General features: G+C 43.1%; 2 protein-coding genes across 9 annotated transcripts in view; one reads left to right on the top strand and one right to left on the bottom strand.

Moving 5' to 3' along the window:
* LOC310843240 (cilia- and flagella-associated protein 337-like) overlaps positions 1 to 17,354 on the top strand; it is a 1,288,916-nt gene that overhangs the window by 632,891 nt on the left and 638,671 nt on the right. The gene's annotated exons all lie outside the window — the stretch shown is intronic.
* Positions 1 to 17,354, bottom strand: part of STARD13 (StAR related lipid transfer domain containing 13) — a 231,072-nt gene that overhangs the window by 15,097 nt on the left and 198,621 nt on the right. For all 8 annotated transcript variants that reach the window (XR_014563562.1, XR_014563563.1, XR_014563564.1 and 5 more), the window contains 5 exons: positions 11,974 to 12,133; positions 7,403 to 7,601; positions 3,692 to 3,899; positions 1,977 to 2,091; positions 952 to 1,173 (listed from right to left, as the gene is read on the bottom strand). Coding sequence is in view for 5 of the 8 variants with exons in the window: in XM_083736121.1 (XP_083592247.1) it covers positions 952 to 1,173; positions 1,977 to 2,091; positions 3,692 to 3,899; positions 7,403 to 7,601; positions 11,974 to 12,133 (904 nt within the window). In the remaining 3 variants the exon portion in view is untranslated. The remainder of the gene's footprint in view (positions 1 to 951; positions 1,174 to 1,976; positions 2,092 to 3,691; positions 3,900 to 7,402; positions 7,602 to 11,973; positions 12,134 to 17,354) is intronic.

Raw genomic sequence — 17,354 nt, 5'->3', positions numbered from 1 at the left:
GTAAGGAGGAAGAGAAGACAAGAGAAGGGAAAGTGATGACGGGTTAAGCATGAGACAAGGAGAAAAACCCAAAGAAGCCAGTCTGTGTACCTAAAGTATTTCTGCCTGCCCCCAGGAAATGTACGCCAATGTCCCCTGCAGACAGCAACCTGCACTATTCTGGATGCCACCCTGGAAGGTTCCTTAACCTTCACAAGCTGGTTTTGGGGTGCAGAAAGGCTAGAGGGGAAAGAAGGGCCCTCAGAATGTCAGCACCTGTTGATTATGAATTGAAATCTCATTCATACTTCCGCTAGATCATACTGCTGAGCTACATGAAATCCCATGTGCAATGTGACTGTGTGGTAAAACTATTAATCAAGGGAAGCAAACTAGTGGCTGAACATTGGATTAGCTACCGACAATGGAAACTTGGATATGTAGAAGCGAAGTATAAAATTGACTTATTTTAATCGTCTTAAGTCAGGGGTAGAGAACCTGTGCCCCACCAGAAATTCTTGGATTCCAGCTCCCACCAGTACTAGCCAGCATGATCAGGGATGATGGGAGTTGTAGTCCCAGAACATCTAGGAAGCTACAGGTTAGGCATCATTGATTTAAAGGATGGGAAGATCAACTTATGGAGTACTCTTCAAAGACAATGGGAACTGCTTATTAGATTTTGGAACTGCACTTTTCTGTCTGAAAATGTCAAACATTAAGTGCTGGTTCTAATTTAAAACTTTTTATTTAATAGACATGATTTGTATGTGTCGTGTTAGATTTCCTAAAAAAGAACTTTTAAAAAATTGATTATATATTCCCTCCCTTCCCGCCACTTGCTATGTATTATGGTTATATACACACAGGTGTGTCTCACTGAATCCTGATCAACATTTTTCTGGGGTTTCAAGAGGGTTCCCCAAATAGCATGCAAAATTTGACAATATATGTTTTGGTTGCAGAAACTACCTTTTTGTAGCACAGGTCCGTATTTTCTGCGCTGGAACAAGTGACCCATCCTTTGAATTTTTCTTTCGCTTCTTTGCAGAGGCTCTGTATTAGACTTTCTAGGTAGGTCCGGTAATTCCCACCTTCTTCGTCCATTTGCTTGCCCAGTTCCACTAGAGTTGGAGCATGCACTTCGGCCTCAACATATGAGTTCCGAGACTGTGTTACCATATCATGTGGGATCTGCCCCAAAAAGTACAGCGAGTGGGGGAAGAGATGGAAGAATTGATTTGGAATTAATATTTTTTGTGGAAAACCTATTTCATAGAAATCCTGTTTGGAAATATCTGCCTGACACTAATCGTAAGATTACAAATATCTAAATTCCAAAAAGGAATACTGAATATGTCAGAGTTCTGTTGAGGTGCTGTTCCTCTGCCCTTGCATGATTACCAGCATCTATGGGGAAGAGAGGGAGTGTGCTACCTGTCTTCCCTCCCTGCTTGGGTTTTGCCGCTCCACCAGCTTTGGGGAACTGGAGCACTCAAACAGAAGTTATCCTTCCACCTTGTGGAGATCAACGGTGATACATGGTTGGAAGCAGTGCACTTGCCCCTCCTCTAGAACACCTGAATGGCGCTTCTCTATTGGTTCACTGTTATGTCTTGTCCACTGGGCTGTTCTTCAAGTCCAAATAATACTAGGTAGGTTAAGACTTTATTTTATATTCAAGTAACATTAGTATAGAACACTATACTATCCTTATAGCATAGAACAGACTGTTCTTATGAGACAACTCAAAATCACAAAGATATATGGAAGGGTTCTTTTTTGACAACTGTAACCTTTTGTAATGAAAGAGACTGATGAATTGAATAACAGTGTTCCAGAAAGTTAGAGAGGAAATCACTTAGAGGTCCTTCCAGGTGAACAACAAAATACTCCAGTGCATAAACTTTTATTCCAAGGCGAAAGTGGAACTTTATAGGCAAAGTACTTGAAAGCATGTTCCCTTATGAATATTGACTTCTGAATCTTTCACTCACCTCAAAAAGTTTATCGCATTCTGCTATCATGTGTGCAAGTCCCTGAGTTGCTGCCAGGTTTTCACTGAGATCTTTCTGATCAGGCTTCCCTGTTGTGTATTTCTTCTGTATTACTCTGCAAATGAATTCAGTGTTTCAAGTGTGATAAAGGAACAACAGCCTTTTTCAGATGAAAGGCAACGTTGTGAAACTTATAACTTTTCAGTACCAACCTACAAAGAGTCTTTTACAGTCTACTTTTATCATTTGAGGGAAAACCCTTTGTACTGAGGAAAAAGGGGGATGCCTTAAACATTCTCATGGCAAAGAAATAAAAACCACTAAAAGGTTAAAGAGTCAAACATAACAAGTTCCCTGGAGGAGTGTTTCCACCCCCATCATTCAGCCTGGACACTGAAATATAGCTCCGAGGGCCTTCCAGCAGTTCCCTCCCTGCGAGAAGTGAACCTACAGGGAACCAGGCAGAGAGCCTTCTTGGTAGTGGCGCCCGCCCTGTGGATGTCAAGGAAATAAACAACTATCTGACTATTAGAAGACATCTGAAGGCAGCCTTGTTCAGGGACGTTTTTAATGTTTGATGTCGTATTGTATTTTAATTGGTTGAAAGCTGCCCAGAGTGACTGGGGGAACCTAGTCAAATAAGTATCTTCATTGGTTTTACCAGATGCCGGGGACTGAATCAGGACCTTTTGCATGCTTAGTGACTGCTCTACCATTGACCCACAGCTCTTCTTCTGTGCATCATTCATGAGCATCACATGAATGCATCCATAAGGTCATGTTTATGACACATGATGCCTATGGCAAGCCCAGAAGCAGGACATGAGAACAATATCACTCTCCCTGCAGTTTCCAGCAACTGGTATTCTGCTCTTAGCCCTCATGATTAGTAGCCACTGATAATCTTGTCCTCCAGGAATATGAATTTCTGGTTTTATTATCTCGTTATCCTCAAAACAGCCACAAGAAAATAGGTTCAGATGAGAAATAGTGACTGGGTCAAAGTAACCCAGTGAGTTTCATGGCTGAGCAAGGAATTCAAAGCAACTTTAACGAATTTCCACATACATTCGCTGACACTGAGATAACAGCTTTCAACGAGTCCTTATTCTAAAACTTGAAATTTTACAATGTCCATGCATAACATTTAACCATTATTCTTATTCTTACTACTAATAAGAATAACCCCACCTTCACCCTAAGGTCCCAGGGGGGTGTCATGACAATTTGAAATGCAACAGAAAAAAATAATTAAAAACATTACAATCCTAAGAAGGGGGTGAGTCGTAAAAATATACACCTCAATTGTCAAACTCTAGGGTTAAGAGGCAAGTCCTCTGCATTCAATGAAAGATGAATAGTGAAGATTTCAGACATGCTTCTGTGGGGAGGAAGGTCAACAACTTGGGGCTGCCACAGAATAATCATGTCACTTCATCTAGGGCATTGGTAGGCGTTTTGTGCTGAGTCTCAGATTTCCTGCTCCTTCTCCCATTTTTTGAAAAACAGACTTTGCTGACCAGATTGCTGTGCATACTCTAAAGCATAGCACTGGCAAGACCCCAGCAACCCAAAGACCTAAAGCTGCATCTATACATATATAAATCAGCAAATGCAAAATGCGGGTCACACATCTCTGCCCCCCCGAGTCTTTATAAGCACCTAGCAACGTTCTTAACTTGCAACCCAGAGCAAGAAAAGTAGCGATTTCTTACCGTGGCGAGCTTTCTTTCTTGACCAGATTGAGGTGGAAAAGCGAAGGGGCCAGGCACACGGCTATGTTCATGGGTGTCATCTGGTTCTCTTCCACGGAAGTGACGTCATTGAGGAAGCACAGCAGAGTCTGCAAAACCTCCCTGTTTTCATCTGACATCAACATGATGGCAGCCTGGACCGCCTGAAGCCGTTGTTCTTTTGGAACATCTGAGGGAACGAAATGTGTTGCTTAATAAAAATTTGAATGTAAATTCAAACAAGAACTTTGGGACATCAGATACGATCTCACCTCCAAATTCCAAATTACTACACTTTTTCGTGTGTGCACATCCTGTGACCTACTTTGTGCCTTGCTGTTCGCCAGTGGTGCAGTCAGGTCGTTTTAGACTCTGGACTTGAAAGTCCCTTCACTTGCAGTATAATCGTATGCGTGCCAACTCAGAAGTCACTCTCATGGAGTCAAACGGGACTGATTCCCAGGTCAGAGTGTATAGTATTACAGCATTACTTCAAAATATAAGCAAGCCCTGCTGCATTTTGCCCCACATCCAAGGTCCTGCTCTGAAGGCACCACCGCTGTTCACCTTGTGTCGTTCTAGAAATTAGAAACCAGAAAATGGCACCACTACACAAGCTGGCTAAGCTAGTAGTAAATGGCTATAAACTGTCTCTGAAAAGCTCAGTGCTCAATACCCAAGCTGTGCTACATCGGCAGGTGGTACGAAGCCTCTGGAATGGCCAGAACTGGTATAAAATATAATACCAGATGCCTTGTTGCCGCCTTTGCCTGGTCAACGGAGCACCTTGCAGTTGCCCAACTTCAGGCTCCTGTGTCTAGCCAATGAGCCTCCAAGATTTGTGCAGCAGGACCACCAATAGCTCTGATTTGGCTCTGCCACTTTCATCTTATTTATTTATTTGATTTATATTCAGCCTTCCCTCACAAAAGAGCCTAGGGCAGCAAATGACAAGCAGAAAAAAGCCCCAAGACATTAAAACAATTCGAGTGCGGATGGGAAAAGATCTCTACTTTTAAAAATCTTGTCCTTTTCCCTCTACCACTACTATTTGTAGTAGTAATATGTACTGTATTTTTCGCTCTATAGGACGCAACGGACCATAGGAGGGGGAGAACAGGAAAAAAATTATTCTCCCCCTTTCTGCTCAGCGCCCCTTCAGCGAAGCGGCAGGAGAAACAGAGCCCCTTCCGTTTCTCCTCCCGCTTCGCTGAAGGGGCGCTGCGTAGAGAGGGAAAACTGTGCAGCGCCTCTCCAGTGAAGCAAAGCCTGGAGAGCAAGAGGGATCGGTGCGCACCAATCCCTCTCACTCTCCTCGCTTCAGGCGGCTATCCGCAAGCCTTCGGAGCGCAGCGGGAACTCCTGTTGCGCTCCGAAGGCTTGCGGATAGCTGCCTGAAGCCCCCGGAGTGGAGGCTTTGCGCAGCCATGCCCAAGCTAGAACAGCGAGATGGAGCGCTGCGCAGTGCTCCGTCTTGCTGTTCTGGCTTCGGGGACAGCCTTTGAAGCCTCCGCAGGGCAGGAGGGTGCCTTTACCCCACTGCCCTGTGGAGGCTTTGTGCAGCCATCCCCAAGCTAGAACAGCGAGACGGAGGGCTGTGCAGCGCTTCGTCTCCCTGTTCTGGCTTTGGGCTTAGCCGCGCAGCCTGCATTCACTCTATAGGACGCACACACATTTCCCCTTAAATTTTTTTGGGGGAAAGTGCGTCCTATAGAGCGAAAAATATGGTATATTACTGGATCTTACTATATCCATCAGGACCATCAAGGTGAGGCACTCTGTTAAAAAGCAACCTCACAAACTAGCAATAAAACAGATACATATGGCAATATCCCAAGTTGTGCAGTTTCCCCTTCATCCCCTCCCTGCTGCAGCCCCTGTCTGCATCCCTCCCAGATCTGCTCAGAAGGACTGGGGCTCTGGGCCGATTGTAGAGTTGGGAAGGGGCTGCGGGGGGAGGGGAAATCCTTTCAGCTAACATTGTCTGCTCCACTGGCAAATGAGCATGGCTAGGCTTCACCCATAAAGCCCAATAAAACCCAGTAAAAATACAGTCAGTAGCACAAATACAGTTTAAGTAGAGTCAGGAAGCAGAGATCCAAAATTAAACCGGCACAGCAGCCCTTAAAACCCTGGCAGAATACAGAGGTTTTTATAAGCCCTTTCTGTCCCTGCAGAGTTCATCTGGACAGTTTTACTGCTGCAGTTAAATCTCTGGGAAGTGGAGTGGGCCACGCAGTGAACAGGGACCTCATTTCCTTTCGAGAGCGCAATGCTATAACACTGCATGCTCTTTTCTAGGCAACATTGTTTGTGGCACAACAAGGGAAGCTTGGGAAATGTGTGTCCTCCTCTACAGAGCCAAGGGGCATGTGTGTGGTGGTGGTGGTGGTGGGGAGTTTAATAAATGCATGAATGGAGGAAGCTTAAATATTACGCCTGATAAAACTAATTCACAAGCCACCACTCTGTTCACTCAGCTTGCATTCAAGGTTCCCCTGTGTAAATCAGACACTAAACCAATGAAAAAATAGGAGAAACTGCTTTATTGTACACGCTTCAGCAAGCCGTTATCTTCTCTCTATTTGAAGATTCAGGCTGCAACTCTAGACCCAGTTTCCCCGGGAGTAAGCTTGATTGAACTCAGTGGGATTTACCTTTGAGTAGATGTACCTGGGACTGCAATTGTGCTGTCAGTCAAGCATTTTATTTGAACTTTTTTTTTAGAGGAAAAAGATGGTGAGGTGAATATATTACAGCTCCAAATTCCTAGGTTTTTTGGGGGGGGGAAATGCAGTGTTTTTAAGAGAACAGGAGCAGACAGACTTCTTTATGCTGGGGGAGGGGGGTATCTTCCAACTCCTTTTATAAAGCACAGTGCTTGGGCCCACCAGCCAGAACCAATCACAACTTCCTTTTCTCACCTGCATTTCCCCCTCCCCCTTGTAAAGCATGTACAGAGCAGCAAGGAAAATCCAGGGTGGCTGGAATTTTGATTGATGCTCTGCCCATCCATGCATAAGAACATGAGGGATGCTGAGATTTCACCCTATGGAAAACACAACACTAGGTAGACATAGCATTTCCCACCTTGGAATGCTGCTGGTTCTAAAGCACGAAAAACATGAACATAGTGTGCCATGAAACAATTCCGGATCTTAGCAAGAAAATTACAAAAAAGAAAACCCTTCTTTTAAAATTATGGGCTATCTACAGATTGTCTTTCAGTGAAACAAAACTGAAGCCCACTGTTATTATTTTTACACACCAGAAAACCACACACACCCTTTCAATAACTGGTGTTATTTAAGAAGTTTTGACTGCAGCCCTGGCTTGGGCTTCATGGGGAAATGCAACTTGCTGCTCCTGCCGGTGTCTCCATTTCCTCCTCTTGTTTTGGGGCCAGCTGATTTTATGTGTTTGCTGGTAAATCAAACAGCAAGGTGAGAAGGGATTTTGTTGTTGATGCTAGTATGATCTCAGCAAACACATTAGACTAGGGCTTCCCAAGTCCCTAGCTGGAATTCCCATCATCCCTGAATACTGGTCCTGCTAGCTAGGGATGATGGGAGTTGTAGTACACAAACAGCTGGAGACCCAAGTTTGGGAAAGCCTGCATTAAGCCAGACTCTGAATAGTTTAAAGGTCTAATAGTCCACATTCACTACTAATGAAAACAACCCTAGTACTTACACTGATATATGTGGAGGAATGTTTCTCCTAATTTGCTAGTGAGCAGAGGCTCAGGCAGGTCCCTGAAAAACTGCTTTACCATATCTGCCACATCATATGCTGACTGGTCTTCATAGTTGACATTTTCAGGAGAGCTTTCGTTCATGTGGCGTAAGGCCTGTATTCGGGATTTTACACCTGACTTCCGGAAAAGACCCACCTAAAAGATAAGCCACATTCTGTTAGCTATGCAGCCATTTGGCATTATGATCAGTGAGAAAAATACACATTATACAGAAGTATCTTTAAAAAAGACCTAAACCACAATTGCTGTAATTAAATAAGGATCAGGGCATATTCCAGTCAATGGGTTGGCTCCAAAGATACGCAAGTTGCGCTCTACTCATGGAAAGTAAGAGGGTAGTTTTGTAGATTTCTCTCTCCTATGTCACCCCAAAATCTACTTCTTTGGGTGGCCAAGAGACCATCTGGAGCAGTATGGGGAGACTACAGGAGGAAAGGGGGAATTGGGAGGAAAGCTGCTCCTTTATTTCTGTGAATGGACTCCTCCACTGTGAAAAAATGGGACATTCTTTTTGCAAAAGGACTACTCTGAATCGGAGTCTGTGTAACAGAATCTATAGCTTCCTCCATATTTTATTCATGTGGTCATTTCCCTACATTTCCACAGTTCCGTGGTCCCACCATCTGATACCTCTGTGCTGTGCATAAATATTAAGAGATTAAGGTAATGTGACAAGAACATCTGTACTCCAATGTTTGTTAACAGCATCAAAACACTTTTAAAAAAAGCTAAACAAGGGAACACTAAAATAGTCACTCTTTAAAACCTAGAAATGCTGAGTAAACAGGCACATCACGTGGTGTCAAAATGGTCTCTAAAAAGGTCATTTCCCATATAAGCTACACAAGAAAAGACCCATTAAATGGGGTGGCTGCAATTTTTCTACCTAGAGTACAGTTTTGCCTGTAACACGCAATCCTCTCCTTCACACACCCGTATCAGTAGGTTTACTAGACTTACCTCAGTCTATTCACTTGACACTATTGAGTCTTTAATAGTAATTATTATTATTATTATTATTATTATTATTATTATTATTATTATTATTATTATTATTTTACTATTTATACCCTGCCAATATGGCTGGGTTTTTCCAGCCTCTCTGGGTGGCTTACAGCATATATGCACTAGATCCCCTTTTTATGTTTCTGAAATCCACAACAGAACCAGTGGTGGATCCAGAACAACTGTTTGCCCAGCTACCCTTGAAGCGGAGTGAAACATCGCCATCCGAAGTCCACCACAGATGAAATCAAGTTCCCATTTTGCTACACTCTCTCCAATGTTTAGGCAATATCTGCTTGCCAGTATGATAAAACCCCACTGCTCTCAGATGCTACATATTAACTACCTTAACAGCAGACTCCTTAACTCTTGCAGAGGGTGTGTATATTGGCTGCCAGATCCAGATCTTCTTCCAGTCTGTCATAGTCTCCAACCCAAAGTTATGCTATCTTAAGTCATGCTGTGCTGCCAGTGGTTTCTGATATCAAGACCTTACACACCAAATAAAATATCATTTTCTCTAAATAAAATGACTGAACGCAAGCATTTTCAAAAAGTGCTGAGGACCCGTCTTTGTACTGTTTTGTTTGACATTTTTTCAGATTTAATTTTCAATCTTTTAAAATAATTTATCTTATATAGTCCTTTGTCCTGCTATTGGTGCCAATGAAGTGTGGACGTGAAACCTTTAAATACATAAATGAAATAGCTCAGCTACTGTGGCAGACAGACAGAAAAGATTATTTCTACCTATATCATATACTGGTTGCGAAGTAATAGCTGGATTTGAAGGACATAATTTTCAGACTAAGTCTTCCAGGCTCTTTTCTATCCTGTTGCCTTAGCTGGGAAGAAGATGTGGTAGGGATTAGTTACATAGGCTTTCTGTGATACATAAATATTTTTTCCATGTGCTTTCTCCTGCAAGAAGCTGATAATTCTTCAAATGAGCTGTCTAGCAGCTTTGCACAGCACTGTCCCTTTTCCAGCAGTTCTCATAAATGGAAAGCCCCTGGGGCAAATTCCTGTGTACAAACCACATTTTAATTCCCAAGTGAAGTTGTGTTATACCACTTGGGATCTATTAAGGTTATTTTTCCTCATTTCACAGTAGGAGGGATGACGACATAGTGTGTGGTGGTGGGGAATCTATGAGAAAAAGAGACTGGGCATGTTTCCGTTTTCAAATTATAGAACTTAAGCTTTCCTTTGCCTCACCATATATATTTGTCTCAATTATCATCGCACTGCTTGACTCAGGACTGATGTTTCTTAATAATGATATTGATGGGCTTACATTTTGCACAGTTTATTACAGTTATAAAGAATCCCAGCTGTCTACTAGAAACAAATGTTTTACTGATCTGAAAACTGACTTTAAATGCAAACTTTAAAATGCTATATACAAAAAGCCTCATGGACTAAATGTCAACACAAAAAGCACTGTAAATAGTTCTGTATTCCAGCATAATTTATGGTCAAATGTGAAGGTTGGAGTCAGAACAGAGCAGAAAACCAGCAATAAGTGACTGCAACACCAAATTTATTTAATACTAAATGACTGAATTTGTTCTAAGCTGCATCCATCTCTTCATCAGTCTGAGTAATGGAAGTTCTTGTGCCAAACATAAAAAAAATTCAATATATATAAAAGGCTAAGCTCTGAATCTATAGTGGCTTGTTACTCATCAGTAACAAGTCTGCAGCTAATCATTGTTTGAACCCATTTTGCTGATCTTTTATGTTTTGTGATGCACTGGAGGAGCTGGTATAGGTTACGGCTGTGTTAAACGCCTTGGGCATCTTAATGATAGAAAGGAAGGGTAGAAAACCTATTGCTGTTGCTGCTATTATACTTAAGAGGTTCCTTCAAACTATTCCTGCTGCTGATTCACTTAAAAACGTGCTGTTCCATGAGAAAGATGGAGAGGAAAGACAAGCTTTTTCAACAGAAGAAAAGAACCTTGGAGCACTGAAGACAACCAGTGGGCCTTTATGTGGCTTACCCCTATTATATTTTATTTCTTGAAACTATTAATAGAAAACAAAATATATTGCACAACAGTAATCCCATCTCCTTTAAAATCAGAAAACAATGAATGGAAACCACTGGGTTTTACCTTGTTTACTGGAGAAAAGAGTGCAATGCATCCCTCTAACACATACTTGCATAGCCTATCAATAAGCTTATCTATAGCTAGCGCAGAACTGAAAAAGAATGCATGTGCCCTCGATCCAGAGGTTTTTTTGCACATATCCACTGCTTCATGCTCATGCACAGAAGGTCTTCCAAACCATCACTCTTTGGGAACATTTATACAATTGCTTTCAAAATGGCATGTGGCTGGTGGAGCAGACATTTGGGAATGTTGGTAAATGGCACTGCCTTAGCTTGCAGCCAGGATTTACGCACCGGCTCTCTTCTCTTGCCTTTCTCTCTCTCCTCCCCCTCTTTTTTTAAATGCTTTTCTCATCACACACAGCAGAGGAAAAGCATTAGCCCATACAGTTTCTCAATGCTCTGGTATGGCCAGCCAAAAGGTCAGAGCACAACACGCCACTTGAAGCTCACTTTAAAATAAGTTTCTCTCAATTACACTTGAATCAGAAGCAAGGATCAGATTCCATGGAAGCAGAATTAAATATCTTGCTGCATTACACCCTGATGCTGCTAATCTCTCTTATTGTTCAATGATTTTTGTCTGACCTTTTTATTTATTTTTTGTTCTTTGAAACTGCTAAACTGCACTCTCAGATATGCTACTGAAAACCCAGTAGTAATGGGATGTAAGCATTTTTTTCTTGGTAGGGTAAGCCCACTGGTGGTAATTATTACTGTAAGAGAACATGTCAGAGAGGGTAACTGAATTAATAATATATTACTGATGCAGCTAACTCCTTTTTAATAAAGGTTGTGCGTGTCTCTAAGACCAGAATGTGGAGATGGGGGTTTGTTGCCCTTCAAGATTCTCAGAAGACAGACAACCTCTATCCATAAAACGAATGAGTTTGTTTCATCTACTTTTTTTCTGATGTCTTCTGCTAGGAAGCTTCAGATTTGGGCAAGGGGAGCATAGAGATTAATTTCTGGGTGTGTCCACAACCAAATATACATGAATAGTAGCCATAAGACCAATGTCATTCTGTATGCTAGAAGAGACAACATTTTAGTTCTGCAAACAACAGACAAGTCCATTGTTTATCTGTAAAATGGGACTAACAGTTCCATACTTTCTAGGGTTGCGGTAAGGGCAAACACAATAAAGACAGTAAAGCATTCTCAAATTAAAGTGTGCTACGTAAATAATAATTTTTAATGGCAGCAATAGGGCTAGCACACACTACTAAATTCTTAAAACTGTCTAGTCATCTTTGAAGGGACATTATGCTAGTCCAAACAATAAGACCAAAGGCATAAAAACCCACCTCGTATAATTTTAGCTGGGGAAAAGCTGCTCTAGGAGTTTGTATGCTCATAAACCTATAGAAATGAAGAACCTACCTGATCCAGGCAATTGTTGCGTAAATAGCGCAGCGCTTGTTGTATGCTCTGTGGAAGGGGCTGCCCTGTTCTTTGCACATGAACTATTAAAGGCACACCAAATATGTTTTTATCCTTGTAGTCTGGAACTTTCATCCTCTTCATGAACTTTGGTACAGACCTAATGATGATAATAACAGTACAGATAAAAAAACAACACAACTGTGTATCCTATAAAAACTACCTATTTCTATGGTGGACATACATCATTCCTCCCTGACCACGCAGTGTGTGGGTGCTGTCCTGAGGCATGAAACAGGTTTCTAGCCATGCAGCCCCTGAGTTGTTTGAAAGTTCAGAAGTCACACATTTGCAGAAAAATAACAGCCTAGTCAATTCTCAAACCCACAATCAATCAATAACCCACACCAACATTCCCTATGTAGCCACTGGGTTGCTACAGAATGAGGATTGAACAGGAACCAAAAGAAAAACATAAGAGCATAAGAAAAGTCTGGCTGGATCAAATCAAAGGTCCACCTAGTCCAGCATGCTGTTCTCACAGTTGCCAACCAGATGCCTGCATACAGGACTTGCATGCAAAAGCACTCTGCTCACTTGTGGTTCCCAGCAGCTGCTCCTTAGAGCCCTGCTGTTTCCAGCACTGGAGGTAGTGCATAGCTAGCATAGGTTATAGTAGAGGCAGCAAACAACCCTTTCTTTACTTTGGCTGCTTTACATTACATATAATTCCAGCTAAAACATCTAACCCCCAAAGATGCACACCACATTTAATGACCTGCTTCTTTCCCATAAGTGTTTTGGTTTGGGCATTTGCTTCTTTTTCGATGGCATGTGCTCTGTATGGAAGATGAACTTACGTCACTGCATTTCTCTAGTTTTCCAGGAGCAGCATAGAAGGGTTTGATAAAAGGAGCAGCAAAGATGGGAAAAGGAAAGAGTTAACTGGGAGCAAATAGGTTTTGTTCCTACAGCAGAATTTATGGAGGCTTTACGTTTTGCACATTTTATGCTCTCGGTAGTGGAACTGCCATTGGCAATCAAACATATTTGTTCTACAAGAGAGCATCCTCGGCAACACAGCTTTCAACTAGCTGAGCCCGACATACTTCCTTAGAAAATGCTTGACAACTTGAAGTGCAATAAATAATGGCAGAAGATTAAACTTGAAAGCATGTAGAGTTAATTTCCTCAGTGTGGCTCATTATGTCTGTAATCTCAAATTGCATGATTTATCATTACCATTCAATTTTAGAATTACAGAGAGGGAACATTACATGCCAAACGCGAAGCTCAAATAATGGATTATGGGGAAACTCTCAGGGTTCTGCTTCAGTTCAGTGAGTTTTTATTTCTGAAGCAAACAAATGCAGGCAATAGAAACGCCACAGATGTACCTTTGTGAGAAACATCATTTTAAGTGGAACTGAAGCAAGTTTCAGCTGTGTGAGGTGGGAAGGCAGACACGGTCAAAAGAAGCCATGTGGGGAGTACAAGAGAGGTGGAGATACCTAACGGGCCCAGGGCAACCAGAGGCAGTGGCAGGGGACTGCTCAAGTAGAAAGTTAGGATTCCAACCAATGCCCCCAAAGGCCTCTCTCCACCCAGCTCAGAATAGCTCTCCTGACCTCTGCAGTTTACTCATCCTCCCAATGGAAGTACTGCCTGCCTGAAGTTTGGATTGCTCTCCTAGTTGCCAGTTATCTTCTCCTGTCATGCAGGAGAACTGGGTCCAATTCCTCAATGGGGAGCTCCTGCTTTTGGGGGAGTTCAGTAGAAGAGCACATGTGCTGAGTGTTGGAAGATCCTAGATTCTGTTCCTTGAATCTTCAGTTGTAAAAGGAGCACACATAGCCGATGATGGGAAAGAACTCTGTCTGAGACTAATTTGCGTAGCAAATTATTATGGGCTAGATGGACAAGTAGTCTAACTTAAGCAAAGCATCTGCCTCAGGTGGTGGAAGCTGGAAGACAGTGACAGAGAATGAGATCCCTTCTTCTTCTACCTGCTTGTTGCTGGCCATCTATATTTGGCCTAGATGCTATCTCCAAATGCTTCACAGCTACTGCCACTGGACCAAGAGAGCAGGCAGACATTCCAGGCCACTCACTGGAGCAGGCACCACATAGTTTGCTCTCTCATGGCAAACAGTGACAGGGTTAGCTACTCATTCATCAGGATGTCCTGAGAGGTTAACATGCGAAGAAGGAAGAGTGTAGCAAATCAGAAGATCTGGACACTCACATCCTGTGATTCATCGCCCCCATTGCTGCTATTATTATTATTATTATTATTATTATTATTATTATTATTATTATTATTATCTTTCAGCCTCTTCTCTTTCCTCTTTATTTAACTTGATGGATAATTCTCTCTGCACCGTATATTTTCTGAATGGCTGATATCTAGTACAAATCTCTAAATATTACTTTGCAGTTGAACAGGTACATGGTACAACATATAAACTGCAAAGTCATTCCATTAATTTAAGGGAAGTTTGGTTACAAACGTGGTGCCTGTATTTATTTCTCTTGATTTTTTGTTATTATAGTTTTACTACTACTGCAGACATGGAGTCTACTGGGAGTGCTCTGAGGCAGCCTTTCTGAATTATGCTTCCTGGGTGACTAGAACCAACAGTAACAACTTTGCTCTCCTTGCCTTTGGCTGTAAAATGAGAGCAATAATCCTTAGCACTCTCACAGGCCACTAAGATGCCAGCTAATGCTATAAAGTACTCAGCCAGAATATGTTATGTTAGAACAATTACTGTGGGCAAATTTTATTTGTAGACTCTGGAACTGAGCTACTTTAAGTAAGCCTCTCTGCACAATCTATAAGACCATGGCTAGAAAACTGAAACTCACAAGTGCGTTCCCAAGCGCCCTCATCTCTGAAATCTTTAATAAATGCAGAGGAAGAGATCTGAATGCCATTTCATGACGATGATATTTTGGTAGAAAACATCAGTGTAGATGACAAAAGTGATACCGACTACAGCAAGAAAGGATATTAATAATCTGTGCTGCAGTCTGTGTCAGTTCCAGATTCCAAACTAAATTTGTCCGCAGTATTTTATGCTGCATGACATACTTAGATGGCTGCATAGTACACCCAACTGATTCTCTGATCTTGTTCTAGGGAGATCCAACTTTTGGTTCATGGTTCACCCGCATCAACAGTTTACTCATAGCAGCAAGGCAGTGATAGCAGCATGCTGGAAATTGCTGAGAACCATTTTAATATCACCCTGGTATGAATGTGTAGGAGTTTTAGTATGTCTAAGAAAACTTGCATACAATAAGTTTATTGAAATGTGGAGTTTGTTTATAAATTTGTGGAATATGAAATGTCAAGATAATATGTAATTCTATGTATTATTTTCATTGATATAATGCCTAACCAATACTGTTGCTGGTTTTTTTAAATTAAAGGTAGGATTATTAATGTATTATATTTGTATTTTACTATTATTATTATTATTTTTTTTAAAAAGGGAATTTACCCTCAATGTTTTTTCTTCCCAATGTTCCATGCCCTTCCATTTACTTGCCACACATTTTAGGATCTTGTAGTAGGATGGGAGTAGACACATCAGTATTCCCTGCCTAATTCTAAATTAGTTGCAGAATCAATTGACCTTTTACCCTTTAGGTAGCAAAAGAACAAAAACCCTGAAACTTCTGTAATGAGAATGTCAACTAATTTTGCACAACGAACAGAAATGGCTGTAAACTGGCATTGTTATTGCTCTGGCACTGCCCGTGTTAAACAGTCAGATTTGGGTTTAAACCCATGTAACATAGTAAGGCAATCTCTGAAAACTCGCACCAGTTCTATCAATATTTCTAATGAAGCAAGTAGTTGGCATTGTAGTGCTAATGCATTCTATCAACAGAAGGAATTCCGCTTGTGCAAAGGAACTCTCTCTCTTCTTTCCCTGTGCGCCTCCTAAAACTGTTCTTGGGTTTCCCTCAACCCTCTAAAGGTTTGGAGAAGAAGCAGAGTGCATGTGGGGAGAGAAGAGGAGGGGGAAGCTCTGTTGCACAAGTGGGAATCATTGCACTAATGGAATGTAGTAGTTGGATGCTGCCCTTGGTCCTGAATGGAGAAGCATAGAGGTGTTGCCACCCTCTAAACCAGCCTTTCTCAACCTGTGGGTCCAGTGGCGTAGCGTGGGTTGTCAGCACCCGGGGCAAGGCAAGTAATTTGCGCCCCCTAACCCGTGGATTTGCGCCCCCTAACCCTAACCCCCAGATGTTGTGGCCGGTGCGGCCGGCCCCCCCTGCACCCCCCACGCTACACCACTGCCACAAAGTAGTGCGAGGCTTAATCACATGGCGGGGAAGAAGGCAGCAACTGGGTCCCGGGGGCGTCTCTGATGTGGCCTTACGGGCACCATTTGCAAGCGGGGAGCGGCACCCCATCCGCGCGAGCGCGCCCCCAGACGCAGGAGCCGCGCAGGCAGGGCTGGGGGCTGAGGCGCCAATGGAGGGGAGATGAAGGGCCTGCGAAGCCCTCGAGCACCAGAGAGCTGCTCCTGGTTTCGCGGGGGGGGGGGGCTCGGCCGGGGGCGGCAGCCCTTTTGTCCGCAGGATGGCAGCGGCGCCACCGGCCAGCCCCATTACCGGCCCGGCCAGCCTCCCGGGGCGCCAGGGCTCCGCCGCAACTAACACCTTCCCTCCAAAACTGGGCTGGTCAGATGTAGTTCTCTCCCGCGCTCAGCTCTGCGCTGGGTGGCCGCTGCATTTTCCCTCCCCCAGATAGTCCCTCCCTCGCTCTCTCTCCGCTCCGCAACGCACGCCTGGCACCCTCCCCCTCCACAGTGGGCGGCGACCCGGCAGCTCGGATCAGATTCGCACAGCCAGCACTGTGAGAGAGAGAGTGAGCCAGGACCAGGTAGGGGCAGAGAGCTCCGAGTGCGCCCCCAAAAATGTTGCGCCCGGTGCGGCTGGCACCCCTTGCACCCCCCACGCTACGCCACTGTGTGGGTCCTCAGATGTTGTTGAACTACAACTCCCATCACCCCTAGCTAGCAAGGCCAGAGCTCAGGGATGATGGGAGTTGTAGTCCAACAACATCTGGGGACCCACAGGTTGAGAACTGCTGCTCTAAACATCTCTACAGCACCACAACATGTGTATAATGCTTAAATAGCCAAAGCTTCTCTTCCTGATGAGATAACAATCTTGGCATGGACACTTGGACCATTAGTTCACTTCCCACAGATGGAAATAGGAAATTTTGTAATTTTAGAAATACAAAATGGGTTTTCACCATAAAAGCAAAATGAAGCTTTAGTCATTGGGCCCTTTCAGAGGTCCTGAGAGACTGGGGCTACTTCCAGCTTTTGAGACCCCCTAGCCATAATAACGCAATG

The sequence above is a fragment of the Podarcis gaigeae genome (assembly GCF_964106915.1).
Source record: "Podarcis gaigeae genome assembly, chromosome: 4".
In the NCBI taxonomy this organism is placed as follows: domain Eukaryota; kingdom Metazoa; phylum Chordata; class Lepidosauria; order Squamata; family Lacertidae; genus Podarcis; species Podarcis gaigeae.
This window is presented reverse-complemented; position numbering and strand designations above follow the sequence as displayed.